The following is an 18,882-nucleotide window of genomic DNA, read 5'->3' as shown; positions in this document are numbered from 1 at the left end:
CAGGATACCCAGGGCTCGGTTTACACCTATCGCCATTTCTAGCCACTGGGGGACCATAGGAAGGCTGGGGGAACGCATATTCATGTTAAAACACCTCAAGTCAAATTTTCATGCCATTGGACCTTTAAGACATATCTTTATTTTCACAGGGGGCCAAGTCTTCTCGTGGGGCCAGAATCGATATGGACAACTTGGGCTAGGAATAAACGGACAGAGCATTTCCACGCCGCAAATCATTCAGTCTCTGCAGGGCATTCCTTTCGCCCAGATATCAGCAGGTGGCGCTCACAGCTTTGCCCTCACTCTCTCAGGAGCCGTGTTTGGTTGGGGGCGCAACAAGTTTGGTCAGCTGGGTCTCAATGACAGCAATGGTGGGGGATCAACACCCTAAACTACTACTACTACTACTACTACTATTTGTGAGCATTCAAGCTCTCAACTCAGACTAATTGTCCAAAGGTCTTTTTCAGATCGGTCTTTCCCTGCCCTGCTGAAGTCTCTCAGATCTCAGAGAGTGATTTACATCTCCTGTGGAGAGGATCACACAGCAGCACTGACCAAGTTAAGTTGTATTCTTTTTGGTTATTTGATAATCCTGCAGCGTTGTGTGGAGGACCTTGATTTGAATCAAACTGGTTTGTGATTAATGGTGGCAAATTATTATTTTTTTGACAGCCTTGGCCTGATTTTTTTCAAATATATATTTTTTTATAGTTATGACCATCATTCCTCATTATACAAATTATATTTTGGCCATCTTAATTGCTGAGATATGTTAATAGTATAGCCTTACAATGTCCTACAGAGTCCTAAGGGCTTTGTACAGTCAACCTTTCAGGCTAATTGGACACATTTTAAACAGTCCCAGTGTCACTGATATATCTAAACCACTCATTTGAAAATGGAGATTGCCAAAAACAAATCATGATGAATGTCAATTTCGTTACATTGTTAACTTTGTATGGCAATTCTTGCTAAGTGCAAGCGCAGTTGGTCAAGGTTGAATCAGGAAGTAGTCGTTAATATCTAACATTCTTTAAAAATCGGATTTATAATCTTAACATCTAATTCATCTTCTCTTACCCCAAATCTCATCAATTAAGCAAGTAAGTAATGCTGTCATAGGTAATATGACGGGTGGACAGGATTTTAAAAAGTAAATTAGTTTCAGTCACCAGACAAACACTGCCACAATTTGGCTATGGGTAGCTAAACAAACATAACTGAAACTAGTTGTCTAGTTAAGCAGCTGGTGAATGTTAAAATCTCCACGGCTGGGGGATGAAGAGGCTCACTTCCTGTCTAGTAAGTTTCTGTTTCAGTTAGGGCTGAAGTTTGGAAGGAGGATCCCATCCCGTGACAGTATGTAGTTGTTGTTGTTGTTGTTTTTTGTGGATATATTCAAACAAACCATACACTGAGACAATAGAACGCGTCTCAGATCCAAAAACGACAGAGAGGAAAGCTGGGAGGAAGGGAAACAAACCAACACGTGCAGAAACAGACACACACAAACCCACACACAGACAGACAGACACAAGACAAGGGACCAATCACATGCACAGGTTGAGGCCCAGACCTCAATGAGTCAGCGACGTTGCGGCAAGCGTCCAGGCTCTTTCCCGGCGCTCCATGGATGCGCGTCGTCGAAAGGTCCATGTACACAAGATCTGAAAAGGAAAGTGTCCATGCACGTACAGACAGGGCATGTGTGTCAGAATAACGGGTGTTGCTAATTTTACAGGAAGGAGGTGTGTTTACATTTGGAGCGGGAGGATACGGACAACTTGGACATAACTCTGCAAACCATGAAATCAACCCTAGGAAAGTGTTTGAGCTCATGGGAAACGTAGTCACACAGATTGCTTGCGGAAGGTTATATATTTGTGTATTTGTACACATTTTATTTCAAACATTGGATACATCCGTTTGTGTGTTGACATCACCGCGCATGCTGTAATAGTAAATAGTCAGTGTAAATGGGTATTGAAGGACTAATCATTTTCTTAAATGACTATAAGGCAGCACACGATTGCCTTCACACCCTCCCGTGAGAAGATGGACTCATTTGGGCTCGGTGGTAACGGACAGCTTGGAACTCGCTCCACTTGCAACAGAAAAAGCCCCGCCCCCGTCAAAGGCCCCTGGGTTTCCTGCAATTCTCCAACAGATACAGGTGAGACACTGTCAATAAAGCTGCATAGAGTATTTTCTGTGGACTAGAAGGCAGGACAGAACAAAGAAACTCCCACCAACAAATAATTATATAATAACCAGCTTATTAAGGTCTTAGGGCAGATTTTGTTCAATTCTACTGTATGTCTAATTTGATTCATTTTTTTTTTTTTTAGAGTCTCTTTTTAATTGAGCTCTCTAGCAGATAATGTATTGTGTAAGCAACCCATGTCTGTCTCCAGTCATTTACTGAGGCTGGTGAGACACCATGCACACTGGTGGTGAACCTAAAACAATAAGATGAAAAGATGCAAAAAAAAGCTACAGGGTTGGTTGTTGTAGTAATATTCATGTTAATATTAAAAAAATATGGATCTGAAAGTTGACACGTTGTACTTCTACTCTATATATGCAAAGGTCATCCCAACCTCCTCTTCTTTCCTAGAATTTATTTATTTCTTGCCATCATTGCATAACATTGCAGACTCGGAGGGGGGCATTTTTGTCAAGAGGATTTATGCCGGAGGAGACCAAAGCTTTGCTCACTATTGCACTGCCAATGTAAGTTGTCATTATTAAAAGGCTTTTGTGTTGCGTACACATCATTTACACATCATACACATCATTCTTGTTATATATATATATATATATATATATATATAAACAAGAATTATATCTCTTAACATGCAATAACATGATTTGTCAGCCCCTGATTCACCAGATGCTGCAAGCTTTATAAATGTTGGTCTGGTTTTTAATCATGTAGCCATGTGTATAAAGGAGCTGATTTAAGTGGATTCAAGTAGTGCTTCATGTTTTTTGTTTTGAACATCAGCGACCTGACATTTCTCAAGATGCAACGTCATTGAAGTAAATACCACTTAGATTTTGCACAATTGAAACTTTTTGCCTTGCGATTTTGAGATTTGCCTCCATCACTTTATTTCATACAAGTTCAAGATTTGTTTTATTTGTTTTAACTTTTTGTAGAAACTCCAGGACATAAATGACGTGAGGATACAAGATCCCTACAGAAAGATCTGCACCTTGAATGAGGATATTATACACAAGTGGTGCAACCACTCACCAGGAAGACTGCCACAAGAAATCTCCAAGTAAAGGGACTTCATGTTATTGGTGTTACAGTTGCTTCAAGTTCATTGTCCAAGTACATTGTGGATGTTTAGTTTCTTTCAATATGTTATCAGTTTTTACATTAACAAACAAAGAACCAGACAGCTCAGATCTTGTCAAATTACAAGTTCCGAGTAATAATGTACATGTTACATCCACACACATTAGAATCATATCATGCGTCATTATTTGCATTAGAGTCATGTCAAAGGAATAACATTTGACTTATTTGTAAAGGCAAGGTGCGGACGCCCTTTCTGCGGTAGATCAACAAGATCACTAAGAAGGTAATCGAGAAGGGGTTGCCATATATTATATAAAAAATAATTTACCCTTTAAAATGGCGCTAAGATGTTCCGCAGGAAAAAACCTGAAATGTTTCTCCGTACCATTGCGTAATCAAGGGTAGCTTCTCCTTAATCCAGTGGAACAGAAATGGAGATCTTTTTTTATTACAGTTAGACAAGTTGTCACGATTCTGTAAGTTCTGTATACGATACAAGACAACTTTATTGTCAGTTCACACCAAAAGTCATTTTGTATTCGCCAGCAGCTCCGCTAAAAAAAGCAGAAATAAAAAGACAAATGCACACAGAGCTAGACAACAATTGCACATATAGCACAAAGATGAAGACAAATCAACAGCCAGGGCAAAGAAACGCGTTATGAAATCCTCAGGTCCAGATCTTAACTGGCAGCAAACAGATTTTGGTTCAGCAACAGGGTAGACTGATGTATTAGTTCTTAAGCCCGTTGTAATTAAACAAAGGGACTCTAAATCGCCTGTTGGAAGGCAGAAGTGGGTATTCATAATTTAAAACCTGAATAGAATCAGAAGAGATGCTGTTAGCAAGTCTGATCATGCTCTTCTTGTGGATTGTTTGGAAGGACTGTGCAATAGGTTGCTAATTTTTAGTTAGTATAATTTAGTTTTTAGTTTAGCAGATAGGCTCTGACGCAGGACAACATGACACAGAATCACTGAGTTATGAAATAGAAAAAGAATCTGGCCGCTGGTTCCAACAGAGCTAAGCCTACTGAGGAAGTACTGCTGCTGTATCTCTTTGCAAATGTGCTCTATGGAGATTTTCTTGTGAAAAATCAGCATACTAATGACTTGCTTTGATGATTCCTTTAGTGAGATTGACCTCGTGTTCTCCTCAGCAAGCTGCCTCAACGGATCCTTTCTGTCAATGAGGTAATCACATTTTATAATTTACTCCATTTTCTTTGACCGTCTGCTTTAAAAGTCTTCATTATTATCAAATCCAATGCATTTTCTTTACTCATTTGATCCTTCTTATTCACACACTGTTTGCATCTGATATATATCTGAATAGAGAAATCCTTCCCACATTAGTAACCTACAAGTATCAGACCTGCTACCAGGTGGGGCTTTTTATGTCACAGTCAGTGTGTATGGTCGAGACCAGAGAGGCACTAAGTTACCAGTTGCCTTTACAGCCTTATATTAACAGTCTGTTTCTTTTCCACAGTCATCCAGATCACTACAGTACCAGCAGTAAATGTTCAGGGGTGGATATGAACCAGGCACGCCTCCTGTTTCACAGAGTGGTCCAAGAAGATCACCCTGAGGTCGCTCAGCAGGTCAGCGGTCTCAAGCAAATCCATTATTCACGTTGCTGTTTCCCCACTAGTTTACTACAGAAAATTGATATAGTTCTATATGCTTAACATATTTGCTGTAAATGTACATAGCAGTCCTCATGCACAATAAACTGGGTTTGAGTTTCTAGAAACCACTATTTTTCACACTATTATCCACAGCCTGCCTGATCTTGTCGCTGTTTTCCTTTTGTAAGTTGCTCATATCATTTTTGATTAGTTGCCTGGGAACAGTTGGATTTAATTGAGATTAGTACATATTTTATAACTGTCAGTGGCGGTGCACAGAAAGCTCTGCCCCAAACATACAGTATGTACCCCCCCTTCCCCTTGTACATCAATTGTCATACTGCTGAATCAATAAGTAAACATCATCTGTAGTGGTTAATAGGGTTTATAACATTTAGATCTAAGTCTGCACAATCTGGACTCTGAGCATATTCCAGCCCTCTTCATAATGTAATGACTGCATAATACGTTCACTATGAGGATTTACGACATTATAGAACATTAGCATAATTACACTTAAAGGAACAATACGTATACTCCATATATTTATACAAAAAAAGTAGCCCCAGTATTCATTGTTTAATATAAAAGTATTGCTTATTGCATTTTTTTATTTGAACTTAACTTATTGCAATTAAGTTCCTTTTATGTTTTGACAGCAAAATTCAGCCTTAAACTTTAAATTCCAGGCATTTCTTTTGAAAGCCTTACCCATGCTGGGGCCCTGGGTACTCAGTGGGTACTTACCCTCTGCCTTTCTTAACACAGTGTTTATGAAACTAGCATTGATTCAGGAGATGCATCTATTAGGGATTATAACATACTTTCTTCTGTCCCCCTCAGATTGCTGCCAGTCTGGAGAAGAACCTAATTCCCAGACTAAGCAACTCTCCTCCAGACATTGAAGCCCTGAGACTCTACCTCACTCTCCCAGAATGCCCTCTCTTCAGTGACCGAAATAATTACGTGACCATCGCTATCCCGTTTGCCAAATCAATCCTCAGTCTGAAAGAGGCTCCATTGAAGGTGTTAGGTAGGATGAATTATGTGGGGTTTTTTTTATTACCAAAGACGATCCAACAATTTCTTTGAAAATGTCTGCTTTTCATCATTCTTTCTTCTCACGAAATGTTCGGTCTTGTATTTGCATCAGGAAACTGGTGGTCTACGTTTGAGCCCCAAGTCTTCCAGCGGCTGGTTGAGTTGTACAAGGGCGTGGTGGTGTATCTGCTTCAGATGCACAAGATGGGCATTCCTTCGGTAGAGCAGAGAATTTTCACCTGTTTCCTAGACACGTCTCTCCGACTCCTGGAGATCCTGCACATGGTGAGAAATGAACCAAAATCAATCTATGGATTTGTGTTAGAATCCAATCGCGTGTACAACATACAGTACCTGGAAGAACTGTTGATTACATCCATTTGCCTTTTGCTTCAGGTGAGTGAGAGAGCAGGACACATCATTCAGTACGATAAATTCTACATCCATGAGTTGGATGACCTGATAGACATCAGAAATGACTACATCACATGGATCCAGAGGCAGATGTACCCAATGGTGAGTCCCCTGTGATAATACCATGGTAACTACATTTGTCTGTTTTAAGGCATCTGTATGAACCATTTGTTTATGCCTCTGTATCCTCAGGGTCATGATGGTGTGGTGACTCTGTGCAGGTATCCCTTTGTGTTTGACGCCCAAGCGAAGACCACACTGCTTCATACTGATGCTGTCATACAGATGCAGGTAAAGAAGGAGCTGAATCTGGTGCTGTCAAACGATTTTCACACCTATAATGGTGTCAATAATTCCTAATCCTCCTTGTCATGTTGATAGATGGCAGTGGACCAGGCACAGATGCAGAACTTCAGCTCCATGTTCATGCCAGCAGTGGAATCTGTCAACCCGTGCCTCATCCTCATCGTCCAGAGGGAAAACATTGTTGGAGACACCATGGAAGTCCTCAGGAAGTCCAAGAACGTTGACTACAAGAAACCACTCAAGGTAAAAGCTGCTATAATAATACTTATTTTCCATTAACAAAGGAGCAAATGAGCGAAGTGAATGTGAAAGGTGCTCGCAGTGACGACCCCATAGATAACAACTCTATGGGTCTTCTCAGCGTTTTAGCGTCTTACAGCTTGTTGTTTTGGCATTTTGGTTCAGTCTCATTGCAGCGGGCAGCTGTTTCCAGCAACAACAACAAAAAAGAAGCTCTAAAAACCCACTGTACACTACCTGCCCAGCACCATCCAGCACAGAGAAAGTTAGCAACTAGTTGGTGAGCATAGTGGAGCATTTAGCTGCTTAAGAGACAGATACAGTGCCTTGCGAAAGTATTCGGCCCCCGAATTGACACATTTCAGTCTTCAAACATAAAGATATAAAAATTTTATTTTTTGTGAAGAATCACCAACAAGTGGGAATTGTGAAGTGAAACGAAATCTATTAGATATTTTAAACTTTTTTAGCAAATAAAAAACTAAAGTGGTGCGTGGCAAAATTGTTCGGCCCCTTACTTTCAGTGCAAAACTCACTCCAGAAGTTCAGCGAGGATCTCTGAATGATCCAATGTTGTCCTAAATGATTGATGGTGATAAATAGAATCCACCTGTGTGTGATCAAGTCTCTGTATAAAATCACCTGCTCTGTGATAGTCTCCTGTTCTGTTGAAAGCGCAGAGAGCCATCATGAAGACAAGCGAACACCCAGCAGTCCCGTACTAACTGTTGTGGAGAAGTTTAAAGCCGGATTTGGATAAAAAGAGATTTCCCAAACTTTAAACATCCCAAGGAGCACTGTGCAAGCAATCATTTTGAAATGGAAGGAGTATCAAAAACTTTATTTGAAGGTACTTGGTTTTAGTGTAATTTATGAATGGGTGGGAAATTATAGCACTATAGCCAGGGCCACGGGGGGGGGGGCTCACTTTGACGGTCTGTCACGTTCGCTTGCATTAAGGTCAGCAAGAGCCTATCCGCGCCCCCGACAAGGCACGGGTATGGGGCCATGGTCAGCTATGCGTTCTAAAGAATCCGGGGCGTTGCCGAGAACATCGGCAGAGCCCGTCCTGGTGGCTGAAACAAACTTATTCAACAGCGGACTCCTGCAAAAAGCTCAGGGCCACCGCAGGCCACCTCGGTAAGCATGTTTTCCAATTCACGGAGCTAGCAACCCTGTTGCAAGGCTAACTTAAACTAAACTAGCTAACGGTACATAGCAGTAGAGATGGCTACTACTGACAACAAGACAATGCTAGCTCCGTGAGTTTGGAAGGAACATGCTTACCAGGTGGCTGCGGTGGCCCATGAGGCTGGTCGTGTTGGTTGATAAGTTTGTCAAGCCACCGGGAGGCTCTGCCGAATGTTTCTCGGCTAACGCGGATCGTTAGACATTACGCAGATGACCTATGGCCAACGGTACAGTTATCCTTTGTCGGGGGCGAGCGGGGGATAGCGCTCTTCGCGACGTCTAAGCAAGGCGAACGTGACAGGACCAGTCAAAGTGAGCCCCCCCCCCCGGGGCTGGGGCTATAGTGGCTATCATCCCACACCATTCACCAAAAGTGACACTTTTTTAAAAACTCAACAGTACTCGTTCAAATACAGTTTTCCCAACTGGTGTTTATTATTTTGGTAGTTATTTTGCACGGTTATCCAGTTCAAGAGTCCAATATCTCCCGATGAGAGGATTTAGTTATTCGTTATTGACACTATAATCAACATACGCGCTGACCTCCGCGAGAGCTTTTATTTTGGTACTTCGGTTACCGACATTAATTGCATATAGCTAAATATTTAGTTTCAGCCCGAAACATTTAGATTTAACTTTGATTAGATTTAGGATATACATTTAGATTAGATTTAGATTTACATCTTTAGTTAGATTTAACATTAGATTTAGATTTAACATTTAGATTAGATTATATTAGATATTTACATGTTAGATTTAGATTTAGATTAACATTTAGATTTAGATTTAACATTTAGATGTAGATTTAAATTAGATTAGATTTAATATTAGATTTAAAATTTAGATTAGATTGTTTTAATATTTAGATTTAACTTTAGATTTAGATTTAGATTTAGACATTTAGATTTAGTTTTAATATTTAGAATTTAACATTTAGATTTAGATTTAGATTTAACATTTAGATTAGATTTATATTTAGATTTAACATTTAGATTTAGATTAGATTTAACATTTGATTTAGATTACCATTTAGATTTAGATTTAACATTTAGATGTTTAGATTTAGCACTATAGTTTAACATTAACATTTAGGTGTGTATTTAAGTATTTGATTAACTATTTAAAATATTTCCAGTTGACAAATATTGTTGTAATGTGAAAGAAAGTGACCTCAAAAATTTATACCAGTTATTTACACTTATTTAAAGCTAAGTGACAAAATGTTGCTGTTATTGAGCTGCTTTACAAACGGCGCCCCATAGGCGAGAACTCACCCATCATAGAGGATTGGGGATTACGATGTGACGTTCATCAGGTTAGCCCGTTCCCAGCGAGTCAGTGACGAAAATATAACGTGCTGCAGGTTAGAGGCTGATCTGGTAAACTATGGAGATAGTTAGTTTCTTTATTACATGCGATATAATAAATGGTCGGAGAGGAAAAGTTATCACCATGATAGCAAAAAGCATTTATGAGAGAAAAAAGATATTTGAGAGAAAAAGTTTTCATACCATAGCAAAAAATAATAATATTGACAGTAAAAAAAAACTGACTTTATTCTAGAGGGTTTGGGATTACGAATGTGACCGTCCACAGTGATCACGCTCCAGAAGCATACGTGGCACGGAAATAAAAAGTTCCAGTTAGGTCTCATCAGTGATGCTGTAAACACAGGAGGAACTCCACACGCTGGGCTCTGATTGGCTAGTTGTGGAAATTAACCAGTTCATCTCAGAAAACATAATATAACCTGCAATCTATTAGCAACAGACAATACGTCCATCTCATTTTACATTTTCTTCAGGGACATAAACGGTTTACAAAACTTGATCCATTTCATGTGTTACTATTCCTACACGTGAGCGTTCTGACAGTCAATAACCAAGACAATACTGAGGAACATATATCACTGAAGTAACCATGGTGAACTAGGAGATCACTGCATGCTTCGTATTTTCTTGCAAACCTTCAGAAACCAAATGACTTTCATATGTCCAACAATTGGACTAACCATTTAATTTCCACTTTTGAATTACATTAACAATCCAACAAGATCCAGAGGGAGTATCCAACATTTCTCTCTCCACTGGTGTGCGGGGAGTTCTGTCATGTCAACATTAGGATTAATAATCTTTAATAATTTTAATAACTTGTTAAAAGCGATGATTTGCTTTGAAATTTTACGTGATGTTTTCCTAATGCAAGTGACATTTGAGAGAGAAAAAAAGGCATGGAAACGTTTTTACTACTTTCCCGTATCGGTAGAACTGGACCACTTCTGATGTCAACCAATTTACCACCTGTTCCTCGTGACCCCTCTGCCTATTTTATTGGTTAGCACAGCCCATTTCGTTCCTCTTATTGGTCCGAGCACCTGTCACTCAAGACGGTGTCGGGTTCATTTCGTCCATCTGATAGTTGTTTCAGAGCACCTCCAAAGTGGGATTTACAGCAGGCGGGACGTTTCTTCTTCTTCGAGCTTGTACAGCAACAACATTGAGAGCTGAGGAGCCAATGTAGGAGCTAGACCGTTAACCGGCCTTAGCCACGTGCGAAAGGTTGAGAGGTCTGTTAGTCACCGGACTTGTTTGGACCGTAGTACAGGCCCCAGACGTGCTGTCATCGCCAGGAGTTAAATTGAAGGGAGCTACACGTTAAGTTGACATGCTAACGTAGTCACGTAGATGCGTTAAAGCGATATTTTTTGCATTGTTTGGTGGCTAAAACGCTAATACACGTCTGCATTATTAGCTTGCCACCGCTGGTTGTTAGTAAAGGATAATAACATTAACTTTGACATATTTACTTGCAGTATGAAATGTCTGTTTTGTGGTAACTTAGTTGCTATATGACAGGCTATGTAGGTAACACTGCATGTTACTATGTTCCGCCTTAATGTAACTCGTTTGAATCAAATATGAGGTCATTTGGATTGTACTCGTGGAAAGGCCTTTAATAGAAGCACCTCCTCTGGCCGCGTGCTGCTGGTAGAGCCAGTATCCTGGTGGGCAGGGGACAGGGACAGGCTGGGTGGGGTGGCGTCCCGTGCTACGTGCAGTTATCACATGCAAGTAGACAGACAGCCCGACTTAATGGTGACCAACAGCACAACAGACCGATGCTTTGAATCATTCATTTTTAAGCAACACTTTCCATTTATTTTCAGGAGTGCACAGTATGAGGAGCAGGCCACTGGACTGGAGAGAGCGCCCTCAGGCCCTCAAACTGGGAAGGTATGCTACAAAAAACCCAGATACTGTGTTTTTAGGCCTTGCATACTAATTTTCTTCAAATTAATTACAGGATCCCTACAGTAGCTGAAGCCCAAGGAGTATGCTGGCACCAAGGAGGACCCCACATTGTGCCAGGCATGGAAACAAAAGGATGGTGGGCTGTATTTGTAAGTAAAGCTCATTAAGGCAAGCCCAGTGATCTGGTATGCATGTGTACATACAAACCAGGTGAAATCGTAATTAACTCTCTGCAGGTGGGAAGACAACACTGCTATTGTGTGGTTTCTGGCTTCATGAGGAGGATGCCCAGCGCTGTCCTTCCTGTGGTTCCCACTATCGTGGTCCACCACGAGCTGCCCCCTTGAAACTAAATTTAACAAAAGACTGTACAGATGGAATAGACAACATCCATATTTACTCCTTAATGGCTTGCAACGGTGCATATGATTTATCATTAAATGTATACCTGAACTGTTCTGATAGAACTCCCTTCAGGTTTCAGTTAGGGAATCAGTCAACATTCTTCATCATCATGCCAGTAAATTATGGAAACTAAACTGGATAGTATTTGTGGTACCACATCATGAGTCAGTGATCATTCCAAAGGCATGAGGTTGCAATATGATCCAAGAATCCTCATGCCTTAAAACAGTTTTTATTCCCAAAAATAGTTTATATTCAGGCATGGGCCGGATGGGATGCTGCGGTATAACCTAAGCAAAAATATTATGGTATTGCAATGACAGCTATAAAGGTATTTTTTAAATGTCTGGTTAAAACCTTTAATTTAACACATGTATTTACTTTAAGCACCGGGCAGGAGATGGATTTCTAAACTGCACTTTCTGTCCTGAAGACTCATTAAAAACAGCTCATACCTTAGAACAGTATGGCAGAAATATTGTCTTTAAAACCTTACCTTTTCAAACCTTGGTGTACCTTGGAATCGGCCCATGCTTCTTTGTCCTCGACGTTCCACTTTTGGGATTGCTCCGGCGCAGGAGGAAATCACCGGATGCATGTCTTTTTGCAGATGTCCGTTCCTTTTCGCTTTCTTGAGTTGGAATTTTAAACTCCGGTGGATTTTAGGACTTTGGTTAACTGCTCCTTAGATCTATGCAGGGTAAACTGAGACAGCATGGTAGATCATCTGTCAAATCAGAGTTTTCTCTCATAGAATTTAACAACTTTGAACGTTCGACCAAACAAGTTTCTTCCCGAGGCTATTTGCAGCAGCTCGGTGCGGAGCTTAGCGCGCCATGACTCTTATGATTGGTTAAAAGAAATGCCAATAAACCAGAGCACGTTTCTCTCCCATCCCAGAATGCTATGGGACGACCTGGCTATACGAGATATCACTAAAGTAACTCAGAATTATTTCAGTGGCTGTACTTTGTTTTTATTCGTGGATTGTTTTAAGGCGACAGCCAGAAAATCCACTACCGTCTAAAGCAAAACATGCTCTCAATCAAGTTACAACATAACTCATGTGAAACAAAGGTTTTACATTGTCGGGTTTAAACACTTCATGACAGGGTATGGACACAACATCGGTGTCCTGTAAAATGCAATAGGAGTCACTGCAGTAGCCATGCACGCAACTACTACCACATCATGCAATGGAGCTCAATATGTTGCATTTTTGTTAAGACCCTGTCAATTGTTGAGGGGCTAATGTTTTTTTTTTCCTCCCCCCCACGTATAGATAGACAGAACGGAAAACTCTCACGTAAGAATACATTATAAGCTACAGAAAGGTATTGCTACTGCATTTCATTGAATTACAGGTAGTCTGGTGTATGCATTCCCTGCACTCTAAACCGTTTGCTTATAATATCATCTTATCCAAACATGAAGAAAATCATCTACAAGAGCAATATAATTGTGATTCGACTGTAGTATAGCATCAAATACGGAGGGGGGGGGGAAGCTGGAAAATCAAAGCAGATTATCTGTTTAATTTAGACATCCAACTCTTTGTCAGTTAAGTGCAGTGTCCTTCTTTTTCAGAATCCAGACGAAACAAAACATTGGCAATGTGGTTGCCATGGACAGACTGGACAGTTCTAGGCATTTCTGTGTACTATCAGGCCAATTAAAGCCTTGATTGTGATCTATAGCCTGTAGAAGCTTCTCGCCGGAGTGTTTCCAGACTCTGTACTTGGGTAGGTCCGAGGTTGAGCAGGTGTGGGCACAGGTAAGTAATGCTCCCTCCACCGGTGGCTGGATCACCAGCTTCAGGCATTTCATGCCCAAAATGGGTATGCGGTCACTTCCTGTGAGGAACACTGTAAAAGGCTAGTTTCACTTTTCAAGCTGAAACAAAAACACATGAAGTATAAACAGCATCCTATACAGTGGTGATTATTATTTTTTTTTAAAACAAGCCATGCCTGGTGGCAACACTATCAGAGAAACTCTTTTTTCTCTTAAGGAAGATTGTGGAAGACCTCCAGAAGAGCCTGATGGTGGGATGGTCCGCCCAGTACTCCCCTTTGTATTCGTGCTCTGAAAGGTAGAGACAAACGTTGTTACCGTTTAAATCACTACGTCCGATTTGACAAAGAAGGTGAGATGACATTTCCATTCATCATTATGTGAAATGAGACCTTTTCAAGCTCTGTCCATATGTGGTGTGCCAATGACCATGGCTTGCAGTTCTTTGGCTGGAACAGCCTCTAGAACTTCTCCACCGCAAACTTGTGGAAGCCTGCGAGAAGCACTAACAACAGCGGGCCACTGACGTGTTGAAAACGTAGTCCACATTGCATTGACGAAGCTTGCTGGCGGAGAAGGAAGAGAGGAATCCATTAAAAGTAAAGTCATGGGACGGTCCTATATACAGGAAATGAATATACAGCAGGGGTGAACACAACACATGACCAGATCTGAATCAGAAACGATTTAGTGGTGAAGGTTGTGAACACTTCAGCAGAGAGACTTCACTAAACATGATTTGACATGTTGGGAAATGATTTCTGACAATATGATTTACACTGAATCTTTAAAAGATTATGCAAACTGTTAATGTGTGAACTTTAGAGGTGGTATTTTGTTACGTTGGACAGAACCATGCTAGCTTTTCCCCTGTTACCAGGTTTTATGCTAAGCTAACTGGCTGCTGGCTACAGCTACATATTTAACTTACGACGAGAGAGGTATTGATCTGTTACATCTCTCTCGGCAGAAAGCAAAAAGGCATTTTTTCCAAAAATGTCAATCTATTCCTTTAAACAACACCTGCTACTGGTTAACACATGACTGAGACAATTTCACTGTTTGATTGATTGACATTGAGTCTTCGCCATTCGGTTACTAGTTCCAAGACCTCTGTGGCACCATAGTTTTCTCCTGATCTAAAAAAAAAAAAAAACTGTTTAGATATTGCTGCTATGATATACAGAAATCACAACTATGTGTTTTACACTTCATGCCCCACAGAGACTGCTGTTTGACACATCTCTTACTGTGAAGTTCAAGCAGAAGGTTTCCTCCAAGTCATCTTCTGTGTAGTCCAGTAACTGCGCAGACTCCTAGTTTAAGATGAGGGAGAAATAGACTATTTCACATTATTTTCTTAAAACAGACATGTTGAACACTTGTGAGATCGTTCAAATAACTCTGTGGTAAAATAATAACAGTAAAATACTCAATTTTAGATGCTAAGAAATACCATGGTAAATGACATTCATAAACATGTAATGGGAACCTCAGATGACTGTTGCTTGATTGACCTTCACATCTGGATTAGCTCCTTCAGGTCCTCTAGCGTTGGCTTCCTCTTCAGAGCGCTTCTGTAGAGGGCCACAGGGAAGTTGAGCTCCACTATAGTGAGATTGTAGATGGCCAGGCACAGATGATCCGATCAGGTTAAACAAGTCGATGTCTTCAAAGTCTGGAGGATACGGAAAAGGACCAATTCATAATACGATCACTCCAGGTTCCCCATTAAGAGAGGGTTAAAGGTCCAGATGTAAATTTCACTAGATGATTTTTTTTTTACATTAATATGGTTCCCCCATGCCGCTATGGCCCCTCAGTGGCAAGAAATGGTCGTAGTTGTAACCCATCCCTGGGTAGCCTGCTCGCCTTGAGAAGATAAAAGCTCAGATGGGCCGATCGGAATCTTCCCTTATAAGGTACCTCCCCTTTCTCTGTTTGCCTCCCAGAGAATTTGGCCTATCCATGAGAGAGAAACATCATGGCTTTTCAAACGAGCAAAGTGGCAGTTGGTTTTAAAATCTGGCGCGCAGCGAGATCTACTGTGCGTCATTTCTATTCACATGTTGCGACAGGTCTGGAATGGTGAGGAAAGAGGCCTTAAGGGCATTTTCACTTTTGTTATTGAACCCTGGAGCATTTACACCCTTGGTGCGGGTCATTTGAACAGAAAAACAACCTTCTTCCTGCATTACTCTGTAGCTCCTGCTCCAGACATCTGATCAATAAGGGGAGAAACGGCCTTTCTGGGTTTGTAGTAGTGATGCATTTTGGTTCACATGGATTTTCTCATGTGAAAGGAATCGAACAAAGTGGGAAACGCTCCAAGTTTACAAACTCATCAACTGATTCAAACCCAGCAAAACTAGGGTGTGAAAACGCACCCTCAGAGTGCACCTAAAATAGCTAAAACAATTATTTTTTATTATATATTTAAAACAATATGTACTTGTTTGAAAACCAGATGAGCCTGGACTCCTGTAGTAAAGGAACATCCCATATTTTGGATCAGCAGCTCTTTCATGATTAGGAGGAGAACTCCTTTCTCACGCCGCCTGCATCAACGGCCTCTTCTCCCCGAAGATCACCTGCCATGAATGTCGCAGACATCACAACAGCATTACCTTTTATGTTTTAATCGAAATGGCACAGATTTGTATATATACTGCCTGATTTTACTAGCAGAACACTTGAAGCTACATCATCTTTAATAAACCCCATCATCTAGCCATGTCAATATAACGCATTCATTATTAATAAGCCCTTAAATTAGACCAGTGATTCCCGAAGTGGGGGTCGCGACCCCAGGGGGGCGCGCGCAGAGAGGGGGGGTCGCGAGTTGATTTCCAGAAATAAATAAAAAATTTAAAAACGATTAGAATAGTCATGTTAGCCATGATTTTAACACAAGATAAAACTAGGGAGAAATTTAAAATAAAACAAGCAACTAATAAAAAGGGAACAGCTGTTTTGATTTTTTTTCTTCGAGTAGCGGTCTCCACACTTAACACTACAACTGCCGGGATTCCAAAAGTACTGGAACCGCAAGACTCTAAACTCTATAATCTGTCATGATAATACCTAATTGCAATTTTAATGCAGGTACTGTGTTAGGAAATCTAGAAAACGAAATAACACCAAAATGTACAATTAAGTGTTAATTATAGCCTACACTTGAGTTGCCCCGGTGCTTCATAACTCATAACATGGCATAGTAGTAAAAGTAATTATTCCATTCACATCTGAAAAATATGGTATGTAAACATGCAAATAACACCTAAAAGTATTTTCTTTGAACAATTTATAACCTAACCTAACCTGTCACTGCCTCCGTGTGGTGGTCTGCCGTGGTGCGCATTGCTCCCGGACCGCGTCCCCCCCACCCGGGGTTCGGACCGCGCCCCGCTCCTTTCCTCCTCTAAACTCGTGTCTCAGCTCCTCTGCCGTTGCTGCCTGAACTTCCTCCGACAATGTCCCTGCTGGTGCCTCCTTGGGAGGATGTGATGATCCAGCCAGTTTGAGGATGTATAAAGTTGTATAAACAGTAGGCAGCCCCGGCCATCTGCTCCGTGTCGCTCCTTCCACAGAGCGAGCGCCCGGCGCTGCCTCTGGTCCAGAACGGAAGTCCACCAACGCCGTACTCATGGTGGTAGCCGGTACAACACGGGCTTTACCTTCGCCCCATCGCTGATGCCCACAGTTGTTACTCCAGACCGATTAAAACCAACACCACGAAATGGCGAATACTGTAAGGCCGAAATAGTAAAGGGATTTTCTTTTTTTTGGCCTAGTGTGTAATGTATATAAAAACTATTTTAATTAATATAGAGCTTTTAAATTGCTGTGCTCCAAACATACTGCACATCCACCTCATTAGGTGAGATTAAGTTCAAATTAAAGTAATGAGTAAATTACTGTAGAATAATGTCATGGCTGTTGTGTTATTTTGTGGTCAATATGCTCATGTTTGGATACGCCTGTAGTGCGTGCGCGGTTGCGCGCAATGTTTATAGTGGGGGGGGTGGGGGGGGGGTCGCGAGTCACTTGCACCGTTACTTGGGGGTCGCGGGCTGAAAGTTTGGGAACCCCTGAATTAGACAACCTGTATACAATCCTTACATTTTAAATTTTAACTTTAACATGAGTCGGTTTTGTGTCCACCTGATGAATGTAAGGCTAATAATTCTCTGAACCCTGTTTAGCTCAGCTTTGGTTTCCACCACCTTCTGAGGGAAATACAGTGCCTTGCGAAAGTATTCGGCCCCTGAACTTTTCAACCTTTTGACACATTTCAGGCTTCAAACATAAAGATATAAAATTTTTATTTTTTGTGAAGAATCCAACAAGTGGGACACAATTGTGAAGGAACGAAATCTATTGGATTTTTAAACTTTTTGTTAGCAAATAAAAAACTGAAAGTGGTGCGTGCAAAATTATCGGCCCCTTGCGTTAATACTTGTAGAGCCACCTTTTGCTACGATTACGCTGCAAGTCAACTTGGGGTATGTCCTATCAGTTTTGCACATGGAGAGACTGAAATTTTGCCATTCTTCCTTGCAAAAACAGCTGGAGCTCAGTGAGGTTGGATGGAGAGCGTTTTGAACAGCAGTTTTCAGTTTTTCCACAGATTCTCGATGGATTCAGGTCTGGACTTGACTTGGCCATTCTAAACACCTGGATACGTTTATTTGTGAACCCTTCCATTGTAGATTTTGCTGTATGTTTGGGTCATTGTCTTGCTGGAAGTAAATCTCCGTCCAGTCTCAGGTCTTTTGCAGACTCCAAACAGGTTTTCTCAGGATGGTCTGATTTGGCTCCATCCATCTTCCCTCAATTTGAACCATCTTCCCTGTCCCTGCTGAAGAATAGCAGGCCCAACCTGATGCTGTCCACCACCATTTTGACAGTGGGGATGGTGTGTGAGGGTGATGAGCTGTGTTGCTTTTACGCCAAACATATCGTTTTGCATTGTGGCAAAAAGTTTGATTTTGGTTTCATGACCAGAGCACTTCTTCCACAGTTTGGTGTTCTCCCGGTGGCTTGTGGCAAACTTTAGACGAGACTTTTATGGTATCTTTAAGAAATGGCTTTCTTCTGCCATCTTCCATGAAGGCCAGATTTGTGCAGTGTACGACTGATTGTTGTCTATGGACAGACATCTCCCCATCAGCTGTAGTTCTCTGCAGTTCATCCAGAGTGATCAGGGCCTCTTGGCGCATCTTGACAGTCTTCTCCGTCTGAGCTGAAAGTTTACCAGGGACGGCAGGGTCTTGGTAGATTGGCAACAGTGGTC

General features: G+C 41.2%; 1 protein-coding gene and 1 long non-coding RNA gene across 3 annotated transcripts in view; one reads left to right on the top strand and one right to left on the bottom strand.

The window, feature by feature from the left end:
- The window catches only part of herc4 (HECT and RLD domain containing E3 ubiquitin protein ligase 4), a 45,937-nt gene that overhangs the window by 3,261 nt on the left and 23,794 nt on the right, over positions 1-18,882 (top strand). Inside the window, exons 5-17 of one of the 2 annotated variants that reach the window (XM_032523394.1) lie at positions 150-371; positions 471-562; positions 1,745-1,875; positions 2,022-2,176; positions 2,660-2,736; positions 3,166-3,290; positions 4,448-4,507; positions 4,806-4,917; positions 5,788-5,977; positions 6,098-6,270; positions 6,382-6,501; positions 6,592-6,690; positions 6,781-6,948. In XM_032523394.1, the coding sequence (XP_032379285.1) occupies positions 150-371; positions 471-562; positions 1,745-1,875; positions 2,022-2,176; positions 2,660-2,736; positions 3,166-3,290; positions 4,448-4,507; positions 4,806-4,917; positions 5,788-5,977; positions 6,098-6,270; positions 6,382-6,501; positions 6,592-6,690; positions 6,781-6,948 (1,724 nt within the window). Of the gene's footprint in view, positions 1-149; positions 372-470; positions 563-1,744; positions 1,876-2,021; positions 2,177-2,620; positions 2,737-3,165; positions 3,291-4,447; positions 4,508-4,805; positions 4,918-5,787; positions 5,978-6,097; positions 6,271-6,381; positions 6,502-6,591; positions 6,691-6,780; positions 6,949-18,882 lie in introns of both variants that reach the window. The other variant, XM_032523393.1, reaches the window with a different exon arrangement.
- Positions 13,062-18,882, bottom strand: part of LOC116694006 (uncharacterized) — a 26,298-nt gene continuing 20,477 nt past the window's right edge. The window contains exon 3 of the long non-coding RNA XR_004333050.1: positions 13,062-13,182. This is a non-coding gene — a long non-coding RNA (uncharacterized LOC116694006). The remainder of the gene's footprint in view (positions 13,183-18,882) is intronic.

Source organism: Etheostoma spectabile, chromosome 8, assembly GCF_008692095.1.
Source record: "Etheostoma spectabile isolate EspeVRDwgs_2016 chromosome 8, UIUC_Espe_1.0, whole genome shotgun sequence".
Classification (NCBI taxonomy): Eukaryota; Metazoa; Chordata; class Actinopteri; order Perciformes; family Percidae; genus Etheostoma; species Etheostoma spectabile.
Note: the sequence above shows the minus strand (reverse complement) of the source record. Positions and strands in the feature narration are given on the sequence as shown.